The sequence below is a fragment of the Oryzias latipes genome, chromosome 4, assembly GCF_053564925.1.
Source record: "Oryzias latipes strain Hd-rR chromosome 4, Olatipes_Hd-rR_3.1".
NCBI lineage: Eukaryota > Metazoa > Chordata > Actinopteri > Beloniformes > Adrianichthyidae > Oryzias > Oryzias latipes.
Genome location: NC_136240.1, coordinates 32,542,597 through 32,562,984, shown reverse-complemented (window position 1 = coordinate 32,562,984; position 20,388 = coordinate 32,542,597). Strand labels below are relative to the sequence as shown.

Sequence of the window (20,388 nt, the reverse complement as noted above, 5' to 3'; positions counted from 1 at the left end):
TCAACGTAGAACACAACCCGTGCGTGATTATTGCACTGTTTATATGCAATTTATTAGTCATTTGTGCGTCAGTTTTAACGTGCGCTGGCTGTACATGCAACATAAAAGTTATATATTTAAGGTACATGCGTGAAAAGTCCATTAGACGTTTGTGGACATACGTGGAACGGTCGAAGAAAGCCGCAAATTTGGGCATGCATCTCGCAAAAATCATGCACAATTGCGTAAGATTTACATAATATTTTGTGAATGAACTTTATAAAATTTGTGGAAAATGCGCAAAATGTAGGTAGTGAGAGGGGACCTTAAAGAGCCGACTTCCTGTGTGAAGGACTTCCTTTTTTGCATGCTAATTATGCACAGACTTCTCTGTCAAAAGGCATTTAAGTCTAAAATAAGCAACAACTAATGTCTGTCTTTCTGATTTCTACGCCAGCACATCGTTGGCCTGTGCCGTGAAGGAACACCACGTGCAGCAGCCTGCCTCTTCCTCCCCCAGTTTTCTCATCCTGGTATTAGCAACAAACCTGTTATTTCTTTGGACTCATCAAGCGAGACCCCCACAAAACACGCCTCATGCTGATGCACGGTCTGCTGCTTGTAGGTTGGAATACTATCAAACTGACTTCTTTTTAAAACCAAATGTATTCCACTTAAACCAAACAGGTTTCCCCGCTCAGCTTCTAAATGTCCAAACTTCCCCTTTAGTGATTAAAGACTCCAATGGGTGTTTATGCTGTTTTTAACGTGTAATAGTGGCATTTTTCTCATGATGGAGGACATATATAAAGAAAATTGAGATTGCACCGATAGTCAGAGGTGAATGTCTAAGGAACTCCTGCCGTTCTGCAGAAACTATGCCAAAGTAAACGACACAGGTTTTTAGATTTTGGCTATAAACGATATAATCATCATTAAAAGACCACCGGAAACTATTTTACAATGGATCAAAAGATGTTTGGAGTTAGACTTTGAAAGTGAGTTGCAGATTTATCTCTTTCGGTTGATGTGAAGTCTTTTGTCACAAATGTACTGGAATATGAAATGAGTTTTCACTGACTAATGTCCATGAGTCAACCAAAAACTATTTCTGTAAATTCTCCACATTTTGGATTTTCTCTGACAGGTTTGTGCCGAATCATTAAAAAAATGCACTCTTTTATGCGTCTCATTTGTTAGCAACCACCCATATCAGTGATTCCTGCCATTTCGTTTGGGAAAACGTGTGTTTGGTAAAAAAAAAGTCTCAAACCTTTAAGGCAATTTTCTCTTCCTCTGAGAACAGGCGACTCAGATTTGGACTATTGACAAAGCTACGTCACCGCTGGTGAAGGAAAACATTTTTAAGCAATTCCACTGGACAAAGGCAGAAAGTCCACATACACACAACACTTAGGGAGACTTTAAAGTGACTAGAAATGTGAAACAGTTTTTTAATCCACAACCATTAAAGAAGGGCTTTTTTTTTTAATCTCTTTTTTTGTTTTCTTTTTATTCTCTTTATTGCTTTAAGTTGGTTTGCAGATGGGGGTTTGTCCCTTCTTTGTTCTTAATGTTCCTCATCCCTTTTCTGGTTCCTTTGATCTCTCGTTGTTTTATTTTTCTCACTTTTTCAGTTTGGATTTAATGGTATCTCGTACATACAGCACCCATACCTCTGGCTTTGGGAAATGTCCTTTACCTAATAAGAAAATGAAAGTCAAACCTTCCCATTTTTAAAGGTGTCAGGAGTTTTCCTGTCTGTGTGCAGAACAGCTCATGGGATGACAAACCCATTCAGGGTTGAATCTGTGTCTGGATCACTTTCCCCAGTGCTGTCACAGGCTATGACAAACACTTAACAGGGCTCCAGACTGCGACCAATTGCTCGCATTTTGCGACCAAAATTTGAGAGTGTGCGACCAGTAAATTTGCCTCCCCCACCCTCCATATTTTTTATACATTAAACGTGGAAGGGGCACGTCAATGATCAATGAAATAATCTGAGACGCGAGCGCACACACACGCAGGCAGACACACACTCGCGCACATACTCATGAAACGCGAGGACACACTCTCGCGTGATACCTGTCTGTGAGCCGGCCACTGCGTGTGAGAAGAGTAAGTCACTGTAAGTGGCTAAAATATGTGGAGGGGCGGGGCCTAGAGATATTCGCGCGCGCGTAAACATCTGTGGGAAGGAAACGGAGACAAATATAGTCACAACCTGATATGTGCGTCTGAGCTATGAGCAAGCGAACCATTGATTCATTCTTCCGACCTGCGGCTAATGTAAAGCAGGGGTCTCAAATTCGTGGCCCGCGGGCTATTTGCGGCCCCCAAGATGATATTTTGCGGTCCCCGACTTAATATGAAAATTTAATGTAACTGCAGCCCGCCAGTTTTAATGAATGACACTTTTTCATTGTCGTGCACGGAGATGACCAACCAATCACAGTGGTGTAAATTACTCTTGGGGGCGGGACAATGACAGGGCTTGAAAGCAGGACACCTGACAGCCCCCTCCCTCCCCGGACCACACTAAGGAGTTCCTTACTTTCCTTTCTAGAACGTATCTATTTGCTCGTAATTTTCTGAATACATGCAGTCCGTGCTGAACTTTTCTCTGGGTCTCACAGACCCGGAGGAAGGTTTAGTGTTTTGGTTACGGTTACGGCGGCGCATCAAACAGTTATGCACGGCCGTTACGGCAGCACACCGCTCCCGCGGGAGTCGGGTCAGCTGAGGAGAATAAATGTCCCACACCTACATGCGTGACAGCTAACGGGGATTGAACTTTAAACACGTGCGGGCAAAAACGACATTAGTTTTAGACACACTGAAAATACGTGGGGAAAATGCAACGATAGACGTGTTTGAGATAAAACCAGCACCTCGCCTGGATCGTTGGGGAGACCAACGATGATTGACAGTTGATGTTGGAGCAAAAACAAAAATATATGTCTCACACCAGGTGATCTGCGCAGCGTTGAGTTCACCTGGGTGATCTCAAACACGCTTATTGTGCATCTTGGCTGCACCTATTTGGTGTCACAAAGATAAATTTCCATCAGTTTTCTTTACTCATTTGTACTGTCGTGACAGCGATGCTGCTGTCAGTTTACCTTGTTGTTGCATTTTCAAAAGTGGAGATTAAAATGTGACACTGAATTAGAAACAGCACATTGTAATTTCTGCATCTATTATTAAAGTATTTATTAGTAATACAGTGGAAATTAGTAGATTTGGTTAGCATGTTGATTTACGGTATGCGCCCCTAAATTTTCTGGTTGTGCCCCTAAAATTTTCAGTTAGGGGCCACTGTGCTCCTAGTGAAAAAAGTTAGTCTGGAGCCCTGCTTAAGGTATCTGCGTACCACTGGGCCACCACGATCCACTTCCCCCAGGATTTAGATTAGCTGCATAAGATATTAAACAAATGTTGGATTAAAGATGTTGAGACACAGGAACAGGACACTGAAACAAACGAGAAGCAGAACGTTCATGCAGAAGGTGATCATTGTGACAGAACAGGGCCTCCTCACACAAAGCAAACAAACCTTCAGTCAATTAACTCAGGGTTAACAGAAACTAGCAGAAAGGTGGGTTTCACTCTCAGCCTTTCTCAATAGTTTCATCAACATTTCAAACAAATGATTGATACTCCAACAGCAAGTTGGAGGGTGGTAGAGAATGAGAGGGCAAAGATCCTGTGGGACTTCCAGATCCAGACTGATAGGATGATAACGGCGAACCAACCAGACATTGTAGTGGTGGACAAAGAACAGAGGAAAGCCGTTGTGGTGGATGTGGCAGTGCCAAGCGATGGGAACATCAGGAAGAAGGAACATGAGAAACTGGAGAAATACCAGGGACTCAGAGAAGAACTGGAGAAAGCCTGGAAAGTGAAGGTGACAGTGGTGCCTGTGGTAATTGGAGCACTCGGGGCAGTAACCCCCAAGCTGGAGGAGTGGCTACAACAGATACCTGGAAAGACCTCAGACCTCTCAGTCCAGAAAAGAACAGGAACAGCTAAGATACTGCAGGACCCTCAAGCTCCCAGGTCTCTGGTAGAGGATCCGAGCTTGCAAATGAAGCACTTCCCCTCTTAAGCAATCATAGTGAGTTAAAAGCTTTTGCCAAATGTCTGAACATCCTGTGCTTTAATGTCTTTAATAACAAGAATTTTGCTGCAACTCTCAGTAAATAATTGCTTATTCACATGTATTTTTTGTAGTTTCTTTATCATAAACTACACGCAGGATGTTAAGCTACAGGATGTCGACATGCTGACAAAAAGAGGAAAAAAATCGAACTACGTTCATTCACCCATCTATCATTAACATGAAAAAGGACTGAAGCAAAAACTGGAGGACCAAAATCATTCGCGTGATTGGGAGTTGAGGAGGTATTATGACTTATTTAGTAACATTATGTTCTGAAAAAGCTTTTTTCATGCAATTTTTTTTTTGTTTAATGAGTCTGCTGTGATGTTTTTCTCATTTAACAGAATAAACCTGTAAACGGATTTCTCCTACACCCAGGTTTCCTGCAGAAACTAGAATACTTTTAAGGGCCGATAGGGCCGATAGTAAACAATATCCATGTATATGATAATATATTACCTTTGGCACACAGAACAATTTTCTTTCTTAAATATTAGTTAGTTTCCTGAGCTTTTTTCCAACCAATAAGTAAAACGACTCGTTCTCTGAGGCACTGGCTTTTGCTCCTAGTGGGTGCCGCCCATTTCATGACGTCATCGATGGCCTCTGCATCGTGACTGCGTCTTGTGCATAGAAAAGGAAAGCTTTTAGCCAGTCATCACTAGCTCAGTGGAGAAAGTGTGTGCTAACCTGGGAGCAGTTCTGACAGCGCAGACTCTTCCTGGAAGGGGCTGTTCTCCCTGGTCTACGTCAGCTCGTGAGAACCGGCTCGTTTTCATGGAATATTATAATTCAAAGTTCAAAAAGTGGAGTTTGCTTGATAAGAGTCGCTTTAATGCACAAGAACACAAAGAAAGAAAAGTGTCTGCAGAACTTTACTGGTCGTGTAGGGTTGCAGAGATGAGGGGCTGCATCTATGTCTTGTAAGGCCACTTCAATGGGTGTCGTGGAAATGGAGCGTTCAGTGTGTGTGGTAAGTGAATTGTGAGGCATTTGTAGAGGCAATGTAAGTTACACGCACAGTGGGGCAAAAAAAGCCACCGATTGTGCCAGTTCTCCCAATTAAAAAGATGAGAGACCTATCATTTTCACCATATGTATACCTTAACTAGGGCTGCACGATATGAGGAAAACGCAATATTAGTGATCAATATTGCGATGACGATATAATTTGCGATATATGAACAAATAGCAAAACAACCAAATACATAATTTTTATTTCACTGCAGTTTAATTTAAATAAGAGTCAACACAACTTAAATTACGGTATACTCCAAATGACCCTCGTCTCCATAGGAGGCAAACATCATAAAAGGGCTCCATCAGATTCGCTAAATACTTCAAGCTACCATAAGATTGTTTTAGCACTTTTAAAGTAACTATTTATTGCGATTTTTGCCATCAGTTGCAAATATATGCATTTTGCACAGCTTGATAACACGATAACCATAAATTTGCGATTTATTGTGCAGGCCAAACCTCAACTATGAGAAGCAAAATTGGGGGGAAAAATCCAGGAAATCACATTGTCTGATTTTTAGAATTTTAACGTTTTTGTGAATTCTTTTGTGTTTTAACACTCGTAGGAAAAAACGCTTAGGTTTTTAGTCTCCTCCTCCTAAAAAGATTGACGTGTTTCCAAGCAGAACAATAGTTTAAAAGAGGGGCAAAAATACCAGAACTCAGCAGGCATGATGGTTTTCACCGAAGCTGTTGTTGTGAAGTGCAGATTAGCATCCATGTCTTAAGTTTCATCAAATCTAATCGTCCTGGTTAACGTATGCATTAAATGAGCCATGTTTGAAAAGACGCCAGCAGTTGCGAGGAGCTCCAAACCATGGCCTCCTCCCTGTCCATTAAACCATTTGTAACCCTTCTCTGCAGTGCAAGTGTCAGCTGATTGTGCATGTTTGCATGGATGGAGCCAGTGCTTGACAATGTGCCAGCACTCTTGTTTATGCGCGCGTAATTATGCGGCATAGATCCGGCTGTTAGCCCTTGAAAAAAAACGCAGAGGTTCATTCACGGCGACAATGCACGATTTTCCAGATGGCGGAGCTCCATATTGATCAGCGGCCAGAGAATTCATCGTCCTGTGCTTTCACACGCCCACACCGCGGTCGCTTGACGACATTTCGTCACAGCAGCATATATTATTACTTTCCCAAGGCCCAATGACTGGTTCAAGCTCACACATTGTCACTTTTGCATGAATAAGGAAAACGTGACACAAAACAAACTCTTTTATCTGAAGCAAATGAAAGTCTGTTGTTTAAGCTTGAGACATTGGCATTTGCAGCTGCTTAGCACTGTAATCAATCACTTTGAATAATAACGCCCAACATTACAGGCTGTGTTTCCCTTGTAAAGTGCGGCGACCCTCTTTATTCTTCAGCTTTTCTGTCCTCCACTGCTGAGAGTTTGCAGAAAAATAGAGTCCCGTTTTTTTTTGTTTTTTTTTTAATCACTGTTAAATCCTCCCCTGGCATCAAAAACCTGAGTGTTCTGACGGTTACTGCAATGAAAAATGTACTGACAGCAGATGCACAACAAGAATAAACACCAAGAAGTTTGATTAAAGACGAGGACGTGTTCTGGAAGTAGGAGGCAGTTTGATTTTCCTATTCACGCAGGAGTTCTGTCAGTTCCTTCAGTGGACTGAAAGGCTTTGACTGCAGTGTGGGCTGACTACTTTTCACAGTCCTGCTGTTTTCTTTCTTGTAGCCATTTTGCTTTGCTTTCTCTTGTGCTGTAAGCTGAATGGTATCAAGGCAGTAAACCAGAGAAAGGATCAGAGAAAGGAAAGAGGAAATCAAGATGACAGTTTTTCCTACTTTCAAGGCAGATGTTTGTGGCTGGTGATGAACCCAGCCAGAGCAAGAAGTCATAAAGATCGTAAAGACGTTTCATGAGTCCTCCTTCAAAAGAGTCTAGCTAAATGGATGCGGTTCTTAGGCTCAAGTTTACATACATTTTTTTATTTTTAAAAAATGACCAAAACCTTTGAGGAAAATAGAGGTGCTGTTGCTCTTCATCAAGTGTGTTGGGGGGTGGGAGAGCAGTTTTGCCACATTTGGTCCAAAAAAGCTGAACTGCATAAGAAAGATGAAGTACAGACTTGATATTGAATTATATCCACGCCTGACGTTTATGTGAAAAGCAAACGTTTGAATCTTAGGTTTCTTTAGCGAAGAGCAGCTACTTTTGCACAGCCATAAAGATGAAACCGTTCGGCCTGATGAGGTCATTTCACACTGGACCAACAAGGACGGATCGCTTTACTTTAAACACTTTAACGAACACTGAGGCAGAACTATAGCGGCGAGTGGCAGTTAGCGCTTGTTAAAAGAGTTTTGTCAAAAAACTTTAGCTGCATTACCGGTATATCTTTGGTTCTAAACAAATCCCTATCATTGAAAGCGGGCTACATGAAATCTGTCAATCAAACGTCTCAACGTGAGACTCTTTCATTAAGGCTTCTGATTGGTCAGTTTATAACTTGAATAACTTTGGCTGCAGAAAATGGTATCAGAGCAAGAATGGTTATTCTGACCAATAGAATGACAGATTAAAAGCTGTTTATTTCTCAATAGAAGTCTATGGGATTTTGGATTCTTGGAATATCGAGTTTTGTTGTAAACAAACCGAGGTGCGACATAGAGAGAGATGATCTTGTTATTATCATTATTTAAAGCCTGTTTGCTCATAATTTTCTAAATCCGAGCGGCCAGTGCTTTATTCTTGGCTGCACAGAGCCAGAAGAAGGGTTCGGATTAGGCTAATACGTGCCAACGACAACATTTAGTCGTGGATGAATTTAAAATAATCTGTGTGGTCTGTGCTGCAATCTGCATCTTGGCTGTACGTAAATATGTGGGAATAACATTAGCCTTTATTTTTCTGGACACGACTGAAAACACAAATCCACATGATTGCACGGTTTCCCAGGACTGTGCGGAGCGGCATTCCTGCTTTGAAAAGCCGCCGCCGTCAGCTCACACACCGTCCCAAAGCCGCTCCTCTGCTTGGAGACACAGTTGTCCTGAGTCCGGCAGCTCGCTCACGCAGAGCGGCTGGACGGACTGCGGTCTGAAGCACGCCGTAACAAAGCACCCTCCCCTGCCCGCAAACACAAAGCTACAAGTCCGACTACTCCACTTAAAGAACCACACTGTTCGCGCCCCAAAGCTTTCTCTGGAGCACCAAACCGTCTACACATGACGTAAACCAGAGCAGTAGTGACCCATAATCGGAATAAACTGTTTATTTTCACCACAATCAGATCAACATTCGGCAAACCCACCTATCTCGATCGGAAAGAAATTTTGAGTTTGATTGGGGCAGATTATTCTGTGTTAACGCAACACATTTTTACTCTGATCAGGCGTTTATCCCGATTACTTTTGTCCATGTAACTGCAGCTACTCAATCCAGTTCTCATGTACAGTCAATGCATGAAAGCCCTAACAGATTTGCTAAATAACAAGTTTTTCTTAAGTGGAACCATTAACAGCAACAACAAGCGGAAAGATCAACAATCACCAACAAAAGGCTTAAAACTACTACAACAAGAATTGTGTTTGTAACTGCAGCTTCATGGATTCTCGTATGAACATTGTTCGTTTGCACGAGTGCTTCGTTTGAACATCTTAAGGCTCCACCATCGCAGTGGGGTTCAGTGCATGAATGAGAGACCTTTGTATAGTCTGCTGTTATAGCACTGTAGCAGGCTGATAATTATCTGAGCACAGAGCTGGCTTGTCAGTGGGCAGCATTTACAGGCAGTTAGGGACATGATATTAGGTGCCGTATTAAGTTTTATGCAACTACTCCGGCAAGCAATGCCTGCAAACGTCCTTTTAGCTGACAAAGACGGTAAAGGAGTCAGTAAACGTGTCCTTGAATCTTTAGGAAACACCTAAAAAGGTTTACATTATTCCCCTTGTTCTCTTACCACAGGAAGCTACAATCAGAGGCATTGCAGTGATGCAGAAAGAAACCCCAACAAAGACTAATTATAGCACAGGAACCAATTTAGAAAGAGAGAGATGTAGATTTTATAGATTTTCCCCAGCCAGCTAGGCCAAGTGGGTCCCATATGGTTTGAGAGTGGGCAGAACATGTGGGGGTCTGGTGGTCCACCTTTGTTTGCCCACATTGACTTAAGTGGGCAGTCACTAGCCAGCCGCCCGGTGGAAAGCGGGTGGACACCGGGAACCCGGCTAGCGTAGCGAGTTAGCCCGCTGAGTGCCCACCACCATGGACACTGTGGACAACACCATTCGGGGCCCACATTTTCTGCCCACTTTTAAACCACGTGGCCTTGCTGGCTGGGTCTTTTTTCATCCAACAGGCAGTTAGAAATCATGTCAAATATCAAAAATGTAGACGTTTTTCCAAAAGCCTTTAGTCTCCTTTAATAAAACTGTTCAAAAGCGAACAGTAATTCTGTAAGTCTTGTTTTCCATCCAAAGAACAGTTTGGTTTGACTGAAGCTCATCAATATTTTTTGAAGAATAATCATTGCAGGAATGGGTTCTTCTTGGCTCTGAACCCTCATTCATTGTGGCAAAAAGTGAAGAGATTAAAAAGAAAATTGATTTGAGAAACATTGCCTTCTTTTCTGTCTTGCAAATAAAAACAAAAAAACATTTTATAAAGGAAGGTTTTCTGTGGCAAAATGACCTTAGACTGAACTTTTTGCTCATCTCATGATAAATGGGACCCACGTTGCGTTTATTTTTGCAACCAGAACTTTTTTTCTGGAACTAAGAATTCTTGGTCAGACCATTTTTCTTAACCCATTGGCAGATTTTTTTTTTTGCTTATTTAAAGAAAATCTGCTAATGGGGTAAGAATTATTTATTAGTTTCAAGGGTTTTGCAGTGATGATCCACTGACTTTTCTCAGTGATACGATACACGATGAAAGGACTCAGCAGAGGTGATTTTTACCCAATTTTCAACAACAATAATACACAAAAATAGGAACAAAAATAAGGTTACCTTATGTCGACACTTCAGAACAACACCGTAAGCACCTGCAACAGAAACAAACCAAGATCAGCTGCAGAAAAGACACATTCCTTCCTAGATGGAAAATGACAATGTTCTTCAATTTTACATTTACTTTTTTTGTCTGTACGGTGTTATTTTTTTTTAGTATCCGAAACGAGTGACAAAAACTGAAAACAAGTTTACCAAGTCTGCAAACAAACACACATGTTGAGTTGTTTAAAGGAGCTATAAAAAATAGGAAAAGAAAGGCTGCTCTCCCAATAAAAGGACAGGTGGTTCAGAAAGTAGGACAGAGGAGCTGGTGAGCTTCTGGAGCTCTGATGTTATCGACCCTGGCACACACACACACACACGTGGGCACACACACACACACATTCCCTGAGGGCTCCAGAGGAATTCTTGGACCGGGAAGACATATGATGAACCTCTCTGTGCTCCTGCACAAGCAGAACACTGTTACAAAATGCTGTGTTTTCTCCATGAGAGGCTGCTCCAACACCCAACCCAGGAAAAGCAGAGACACTCACATTTATTGATCTACCAAACTCATGGCTGTGAAAGTCAAAGAACTGAACCAAAACTATACCTGAGGAGACAAAAACAACAGGAAAACGGTGACAGAGAATCTGACCGGGCCATAATCTTAAATGCACGGAGTGAAGCGGGTGAAGTTGCTGCTGTGACCTTCACCATAACTGAATGAAAGGAAGAAATCCAAAACCTAAATACAGAAAACTCGAAAGCAATACCAATTAAACAACTGAAAGCCTTAGTCACAACTGTGGATACAGGCTGTCTGTGGGTGAAACATGGGCAAACCTGTAGTTTTTCTTTTTTCAAATCCTCCCAAATCCTGTGAAGTGCAACAGCCCCATGAGTTCTGTTCGTGTGATCAGGGCATAGACCAATCCTTGCGTCCAGCCTGACTGTTAGAAATCAGGAAGTTAGACAATCTGAGCGCAGTTTGGTGGACATCCCATGGACTCTTACATATCACATTCATGCATGGTCAGTAAGGGGCCAGTACCTTACTGTGATGGACCAGGCAATCACGGCTAAGAGCGCAGGTATTTAGTCCAAAAATGAATCATTTTTAATGTCAAAGTTCACAAAATCCAACTGAACAGACAGTTTAAAGGGGCCCATAAAAGAGGTCAACTTCATAAACTCAAAATAACTTAGGAAAGAACTTAAATAACTGACCAAACATTACCACACACCTGAGGACTTTTAGTTGAGTGGGTTGAACTACTAATGATACAATGGGAGGGGGGAGGGTTGACAAAAAACATCAACAAAAGCAGAACAGATAAACCCATTCATGGAGTCCAGGTAGTGGTGAAACCCTCTTTGAGAGCTTCTCAGTTTGGCGCCATCCTTAGGCCACCTCAGGCAGGTACAGCACCACATGAAAACTCACGACAACAAACAATTAATATACACAAATAATCGCATCAAGTGGAGCTGTGCACTACCGCTTAATGTTAGTCCTGTGTGACCACAGTCATCACCTTAATTCTGACAAGAGTGCCGCGTAAAGGGATCGTACCACAGCATCACCTGTACGTCATAAGCAAGTGCAATTTACTAATCGCCTTACATATACTTTACATACACTTACCACATACACGACAATAGTACTTTCCATTTTTGGGATGTCAATGGGGGTTGTAGAGGAATGGCTGCATCTTAAGGGGAGCGCAGGTGTGTCTCATAGCTCCCTTCAGGCTCGTATGGCCACCTTAAGGGACGTCATGAAAATGAAACATACCACTGTCGTGCCTTAATGCACCACTCAATGCGTGCACTGGCTCCTTACTGACCGCGCGCAAATGCTGCATGCAGCTCAGTGGCCTTGTGGTCGACTGTCCGCCCAAGTCAACCAAAGACTAAAACTGGGAATCAATGCCTCCCTGCTTGACACTCAGCATTAAGGGATTGGATTGCGGGGTTAAACCACCAAATGGCTCCCGAGCACGGCTGTGTCTGCAGCTCACCGCTCCCCCAGGGGACGGGTCACACCCACAGAAAGGACTTTAACCCCTTAGTGTGCGCTGCAGGTGATACATAAGTGCCCACAGGATGCCAATAGGATGTCTGCACAAGCTACACTCTGTCTAATGTTGTCATTACTAACAGCAACTAAGGGACACACAAACAGCACACACCTTTCAGCACTAACTCCTTACATAGTGTTCAGGAGTTGGAGGGGTTAAAAAGATGACAAGCCACAACAAGCCACGTCTCACCAACTTTACCCTTACGTGTTGTTTAAGTGTTTGCTACAACCTCTCACCCGCAGCATGACATTAGAGAAAAATGTGCATGAACATTTTCGCTCTACGGGCTAACCGAGTGGTCTATCATCATCATCATCATCATCATCATCATCATCATCATCATCATCATCATCATCATCATCATCATCATTTATTTATTTATTTATTTATAAAGCACCTTCCACCACCAGCCAAGAAGACCCAAAGTACTGGACACATGGAGAACAAACCATACAAGAACTAACTACAAGCATAAAACCAAATTAAACATCGTGGAGACATCAAAAGAAAAGAATAAAAAGCATAAAACCAATTTAAAAGAGATTAAAACCAGGGCTAGGCTGATGCTAAACCGCTGAAATGGAGGAACAATTCTTTTTTTAAACTTTCCAAGAGTGTGACCTCTCTAATTGCTGGTGGCAACTGATTCCATAGTTTAGGATCCGACACAGCAAACACACGGTCCCCCCGAAACCTACCCTACGTTTGGTTCTGGGAACCATTAACACAAGCTGGTTGGTGAAACTTAAGGACTTTAGGGGGAGAGTATCTTGAAAGCGGACTGGAGATGTAAGAAGGAGCCGTACCTGCCAGGGACTTAAAAGTAAGGACCAGATTTTTGATTAAAAAAAAACAAATATTTCACTGGCAGCCAGTTCAAAGAGACCAAGATAGGTGTTATGTGGTCAAACATGTTTAGTCTATGACTTTGAAATGTCCTGCCAGTTACCCACATGCCCCGTACATACATACCCATTTTTCACCAACAGACAGCCTTTATCCACCCGTAAGGGCAGTTGGCTGCATGTGACTAAGGCTTTGAAAGAGTTTAGACTTACATGTGCACAGTAAGTAGTTAGTGTTTGGCGTCACAGATGCTCCTCTGCTCTCTGAAGTTGCCATGGACCATTTCACTTATTTCTGTGCTCATGAATTCAAAATTGCCACTAAAGGTTATAAATGTTGCAAAGATAGCTTTGCAGACGCCGCAAGCAGAACACTTTCTATCTATTTTAGACTCTTTAAAACATTGACTGAATCCCCAAACTAAAAAACAAATAATCCTTAAAATTCAGATGTCAATCAGCAGCTTTGATAAGTGAAATGTTTTCAAATTAAAGGGATCGAACTAGCACAGAATGTACTTCCAGATCTTTTTTTCCCCCAATTTTATGCAACATTCAAATAAGAGACTAAGGATTATTACATAACGTGGTTTAATTCTTGGGGTGAATCTAGATGTTTTCTAACAACTAACCTCAAGATGACTAATAATCCATAAATCTGGATTATGTGAGCCTGGATTTGGAAGGAGCATGAAGGGGAAATAAAACTCGGTTTGTTTCTACCCCTGAAAAGGCAGACCTTCGTCCAGGCCATCTCAGCACTGGACGAGCGTTTAAAAACCTGCTGGATGTTCCCCTGTTCCTCGCAGCCAGCAGAAATGTGGGAGTGTAAAAACTGGGACAAGGGGGCGGCTTCACCTTGGGGCTGCTGCTAATTTACATTAACCAAGTGACTCAAAGCCAAAGAAAAGTGAACTTCATAATAAGCTACAACAAACTGGATTTTCAGAAAAAAGTCACCTATTGTTTGACAGAAGAACAAATAACCTTTCAGAAAGACGGCAAACGGTCAAAAAGTATTTACGTTTGTTAAGGAACCAGAGTATGGCTTTAAAAAAAAAAGCATCCTAGCGATTTCAGAATGATGAAGAGTCGAACTGTCCGTCGCCTCTACTCCAGTTTAAGATGTTAAAAGAGGATGATGGGATTTTTGGGCTCCAAAGACAAGACTGAAAGAAAAAACTGGAGTTCTGTGATGTTCATGCGACCACTTCACTCCAACTGGTGTTTGAAATCGGTGAAGGAATGAATCATGCACCATAAATCCTCATGAAATCTCTCCATCATGAAGTTTGAAAAAAAGTTGACACCTTCCCTGAGCCTGATTTCATTCAAGTCTAACTCCAGTCATCGTTTGCTGTTTCCAAAGCGTTCCCAGTGGTCTTTTAATTATGATGATGACGTTTTTACCCCAAATCCAGGAACCTGTGTTGTTTTCTTTGAGGAAGCACCAGAGTGGACAGCTGTCATACAGTGAAGTCTGACATCATTTGAGGACTAAATGGATCATCCATAAAATGAAAATGACCACATAAGTTGTTGTGCGTACACAGTTTTAGACCCAGTTCTTACAAAGCGTCAATTATAAGCATCTTATGAAAAGTATAGTCATTTTTTTATTGCAGATACATCATCTTGGTGTCAAGTTTCTTTTAATGAAGGTGTCTACAGAAACCAAAACAGATCATCTAAAAAAAACAGATTTAAAAAAGGAGCAACAAAAACAAAAGGCCTTTTCCTGGAAATCTAGCTCGTTTTTTAGCAACGTAAACCGGATTCAAAACTGGCTCCTCTAGCTTAGCATCAAAGGACCTGCTGAGCGTTCTGGATGAAAACTGAGTGTTTGCAGCATTACAGAAAAAGAATGAGCTCCCAGGACGCAGAAATGTAGAACATTTCTATCTGACTTTTAAGGTGACTTCTCACTGGTTTGAAGATTTTGACAATAAAGCTGACTTTGATTCTGACTTTGAGGAAGTTTCTTCAACACATTTGAGTGAAGGTGTATCAGAAGAGACAAACAGACCTTTGAAAAAAGGACTGTGAAGGAGAAATGTCCTAATTCAGAAAGGAGAACAGCTGTTCATATTTTGCTTTTTTTATTTTATTCTTGTAAAATGAAGTTTTCTAAATGTATTACTTCTGGGCTGTTTATACCATTTGAACCCTCATTGCATAAAATAAGTTCTTTCTAGCCTTTTTTTTTATTACATGTCTCTTTTCTGTGTTTTAGGTGTCAAACAGAGACAGTAGTGGTCCTGAAGATAAATTAGCTTCAGGACAAAAAATTAAGAGCATTTTCTGAACCGAAGCTTTCCCAATTCTTTCAACAACCTCTCTTGAAAAGGGGAACTAACCATGGAGGAGCGGAGCTGAAATTTGCTCTGATCATAACTGAAACAAATACAAAAAGTGCAGAATTGTTTTTTTTATAGATTTTCTTTTTATAAACATGCTTTTTTCCAGCATTTTTAGTTTAAAACCCCTTAAGAGCAAGACGTTTTTTTTTCCTTTTATAAAAACTGACTCCTCTTTATTTGAAACAGTATGAATTTAGGTCACAGCATCAGTCTCGTGGCGATGCTCTGATCAGGCTTTTAATGGTTTTACTCAGCAGGCAAATTGGGTAAAAACCATTAAATGATTGCTCACTAAAAAGCCCTCTCACAGATTGAAACAGAAAAAAGGCTTGAGAGCAAAGATTTTGCAGAACAAAGTTACACAGCTGAGGGGGAAAAAGAAAAAAATCTTACCTTCACCCACAATCCCAAGGACTTCAAATTTATTCATTACATCACCGAGGCCAGAGATCTTCATGAAATTAAAAGGTAAGCTGTGTTTTGTGCACGGAGCTCGAGAGGTGGAGCTCCGGCTACAGGACGCCGAGGAGCAGCCAGCGCTCCGATTCCAAGAAGTCTGCGGGGAGCCATAATATCCGCCACATGCCGATCGTCAGTGACGCGTCTTCACCTGCAGAAAAACACCAGAATGAATGCTTCTGCATTAAAAACGAAACGTATGACGTTTCAAACATTAATAATGCAGAATAATTGCTCCCAAAATGTACTACACACACAGATTTATCAAACCCATTTTTAGGTATCAAGCAGTGACCTGCAGTCAAGGGAGGCAGGTGAGGCTGTCTCATCTGGAAAATACGGCTTAAGAAATACATGAAGTAAATAGGATGCATATATTTGTTTTAAGGATAATATTTCAAAAACATTTTTTGAACATGCCTTTTCTATCATTACTTTTTTGTTAATGATAGTTTTGTTAATGATAGTAATGATTGTTTTCAACATTTCTTTGATGAAAATGTAGAGAATTTATGAATTTCCTGTTAAATTACACGAGAAAGCGGCAGGTGAGGCACCGGCCGCCCGTGCCTTCCCTGCGCCGCACACACTGACTGGATCTGCAGCTGATGCAAGCACTTTATTATTTCAGTATTTCTTTCATAAAAGACACTTCATCTTTAATTATATCTGTTTTTATATTTCTCGCCCACTGTCTGATTACATTGGTAACCCATTTAGTCTTTTTAATCCACTAAAAATGCGCATTAGAAATACTCTAGGTGAGACATGCAGTACCCCTGCCTCGAGGCAGAGGGCGCTGGTCGTCCAAGAGAATAGAATTAGCGATAGAAAGTCAAGTGCAGCCGTCCAGTTATTCTTATAAATTGTTTGGCATCATTTTCTAAATGGAGGATTGTTTAGAAATGTCACCGGCAGTGATCTCCAATGAGACAGAGAGACTTTCAAAACTGATTTATAAGAAGGGAACACGTCTACAAACAGGTTATCCACGTGTTTCTTCAGAAGGAGCGGCGCACAGACTTCTTTTATAGGAAAAAGTAAGTCAATAATAGCAATTTAGGTGATTCTTTTTCAATGCTGCAGTTTGTAAAAATAGAAGAAAAATGTTGAAATAAAACTTCAAACAACACACTTTAACTGTTGTCAGTCAAATAGTGAATAAGCTGCACTGTAGTGGGGGTGTAGGGAAAATCAATTTGGCGATATGTCGCGATATTTCATTTGTGCTTGTATCAGTCATTTATCTAATTATTTATGAGCGACCTTCAGCATCTGACTCTTGTTTTCCACTAAAACACCCGACCCCTGGTTGGCAGCACCGCCCACTGAGCCTCTTTGAGCAGCTCTACGCCGCACAAAACGACGACAAGATCCGCGAGCATCGGCTTGTGTTAAATGCTAAATGTTCATTCGGCCAAACTCAATGCCTTCAGAACCCAAACTTGCTGCCAGGACCCGAAAAAACGCTGACTGTGGTGCTTTGTGGTGGGCTCCAGATGAGAACGAGTGACACTGTAGAAATATCGCGATACGTATCGTATCGCCAATACACACCCCTACTCTGGTCACTGATTTAAGTAATACAGTAATTAAAAAGGAAAGAAGAAGAAAAGATAAAATAAGTCGTGTCTGCGTGTCAATTATTTGTGTGTTTTAAATCACTTTTTTGTAATTTTTATGTGAAGACTGTGGAAAAAATTGTTAAAACAAAGTTGAGCAGCTGGAGCTAACAATTAAAAAACATTCAAATCAACATTTGTCTTCTCATTGTTATGTATCCGTTTTTCTTATCCAGCATTTCTTCTTTGCTTAATTTCACAATAGGTCTTTTAAATCTCAAGCATTACATCATCATATTTATGCTTTTACAAAGCTTCTTCAGATTTCAGAAATTATTCTGCTTCACCAAAAAATACAGCAAAGTAGGCCCACCTCTTAAACACAAACTAAAAAAAAGAAAAGTCCCCATGTAAACATTATTTTTCTATCAAACAAACATGAACACTGTTCATGTTCTTTCTCTGGAATCCCAAAACGCCACTTTTATGGTTAACGTGATGAAAGCACGTCCTCTGGTATTTACGCTCTCTTTACCGTTATTGAATTAGATAGGACTCCAGATTCCATTTTCTCGATTTCCTCCAGCTGGGAACATCAAGGACTTGCGTAGCCTACTCACACTCCCAGTTTACTGCAGCGGAGTGGGCATAGCGGGCCGCTCATCACTATGCAAAAGCTCAGCACTGGAATAAACTCTGCCTCCCAGAACACTGAAACCTGCTGTGTGGTCTGATCTTCCCCAACCAGCACAGAAGTGAAACCAGAAGAACCTGAACCGGCCTGGGACTTTGTATCAGGAGTGTGCTTGTGCACATCTTCAGCCTTTTGTTTTGTTGCAGCCAAACACTGGCAGCAGGGCCCACGTCTTGAAGGTTTATGTGATCAGGGATCCACTGCGGATCGTGCATTTAGTCTGTATCAACAGAGTGACTCATGCGTGGTGGTGTTGGGCTGAAGGTGTGGAAGTCTCAGAGAAAAAGAAAAAGCTCGTCACGTGACCAGCCCACAGTTAGAGGTGCTGAGATGGATTTCAGATTACACCAAACTGAGCAGGAGACAGGGAATTTCAGAGCTGGAAACCCAGCCAGGAGCGTCACAGGCGTGGGGGCTTTCTCTGTCACTCCTTCAAGGAACCACATTACCAAGAAGATGGATGCTGGTTTGTTTTTCCTTAGTCTTTTCTGCACATGACAGCAACCAAACCCGTTCATGTGGCTGTATGTGTATGCATGTTAGCAAAAGCATTGAATTAAATCCAGCAATAACACACATTAACTGAACTTGGAAGGAAATGTTTTAATTCTGAACGCTTGTTTAGCTACGCTGTTTTGTTTTTTTATCAAGTACAGCTTCTTTTATTCATATTAGACCAAAAAAAGCCCTCAGATTAGCAAAAAAGAAACCCCATAAGAATATTTATGTTCTATTCAAATTCCTAAAATTAGCTTTAAAAAAAACATATTTGGAGATTTTACTTTGTTGCTATTCACATTAGAGAAAGAAATCCCCAAAAATTAGCTTTAAAAATCCCTTTTTAGAGATTTAACTGAGTTTCTATTCACATTAAAGTGAAAAATAACCCAAAAATTAGCTTTAAAAAAACATATTTGGAGATTTTACTTTGTTGCTATTCACATTAGAGAAAGAAATACCCCAAATTAGCTTTAAAAATCCCTTTTTAGAGATTTAACTGAGTTTCTATTCACATTAAAGTGAAAAATAATCCAAAAATTAGCTTTAAAAAATCCCTTTTTAGAGATTTTAATGTGTTTTTATTCACACAAGACAGAAAGCAATCCCCAAAATTAGCTAAAACAAACCCTATTTACAGTTCATCTATTCACATTACATAAAAAAAAAGCCCCAAGTTAGCCAAAAAAATAAACCTTATAGAGATTTTAATGTTCTTCTAACATTAGACAGAAAACGCCCGCAAATTGTGTCCAAACAACCCTATTTAGTGTTGTAGCAGAAGCGTTCTAGCCAAGTCCAATGAAAAATGAATAAATAAAGTACTCACTCAGTCAGTGTTTGGGGGAAATGATGAAAGTGGGCCCGCGTTTATCGACCCACCGACGACGGTGTTTTCATTGCAGCAGGCAGCTCCAGTAACTGGATCGTGCGCTTGACAAGCTGCAAGTGCATCACCAGGCAACAGTTGGAGTGACGCAACGGCGACCAATCAAAAATCCTCCAGGCCCGTGTCGGTGCCTACGCCCCCCCGGCATTCGGACCAATCAGAGATCAGTTGAGTTTCCAGTGGGCGGGGACTGTGCTGCGGACCAAGGGTGTTTCGTGTGAGGTGGGATATTGTTTTTCCAGTTTCCCAAATTACATAATTCACAAAATCACACGCAGTTTCCAGCACGCTGACACAGTTTATCTAAAGGTCGATCCAAAGGGAGTGTGGCCGTGGGAAAAAAGCATCAGAATGAAAAACTACCCACTTTATTAAATAAAAGACTGCAAGGAGAGGGGCTCTGTCTGTTCTATGCAGTTATTGAGTTGGTGTAAAAGTAATGGATTAATGACTTTTAAACACTTGTTCCATCTAGTTTACCCCTCCTGCATCCTCACTGTTTAATGTTAACAATATTATGAAAGTGCAAAGACAGAATATTATGTTCAAAAGTTATTATAGAACTTTTATTACGTTTTAAAATTATTTTACTGGTAAATGTCTTCTAAATATTTGGAGAGAGGATAAACATTTTTTATTGTGTTACTGTAAGCGTAAAATATTGTTTTCAATGATTTTTTTTAAACATTTGCATAGAAAATCAGATTATTTGTAAAATGTACCTTTGTTTATTACCTTTGCAGACAGTAGTCTGCAGATGCACACACACACATATATATATATATATATATATATATATATATATATATATATATATATACAGTCCCGTCTGAACATGTACCACAGGAATTTCCACATTC

At 41.0% G+C, this 20,388-nt stretch overlaps 1 protein-coding gene and 1 long non-coding RNA gene across 10 annotated transcripts in view; both read right to left on the bottom strand.

Annotated features, from left to right (window-relative positions):
* The window catches only part of LOC101173854 (cyclin-dependent kinase-like 5), a 47,406-nt gene extending 27,794 nt beyond the window's left edge, over positions 1 to 19,612 (bottom strand). For all 9 annotated transcript variants that reach the window (XR_013655806.1, XM_011474466.4, XM_011474467.4 and 6 more), the window contains exons 1-3: positions 19,469 to 19,612; positions 15,820 to 16,036; positions 10,150 to 10,184 (exon numbers count right to left, since the gene is read on the bottom strand). Coding sequence is in view for 8 of the 9 variants with exons in the window: in XM_011474466.4 (XP_011472768.1) it covers positions 10,150 to 10,184; positions 15,820 to 15,883 (99 nt within the window). In the remaining variant the exon portion in view is untranslated. The remainder of the gene's footprint in view (positions 1 to 10,149; positions 10,185 to 15,819; positions 16,037 to 19,468) is intronic.
* LOC144992056 (uncharacterized) lies at positions 3,947 to 6,590 on the bottom strand. Its single transcript, XR_013655808.1, has 2 exons — positions 4,298 to 6,590; positions 3,947 to 4,249 (listed from the first exon to the last, which is right to left on the bottom strand). It is a non-coding gene; the product is annotated as an uncharacterized LOC144992056 (long non-coding RNA).
* Positions 19,613 to 20,388: the final 776 nt, after the last annotated feature.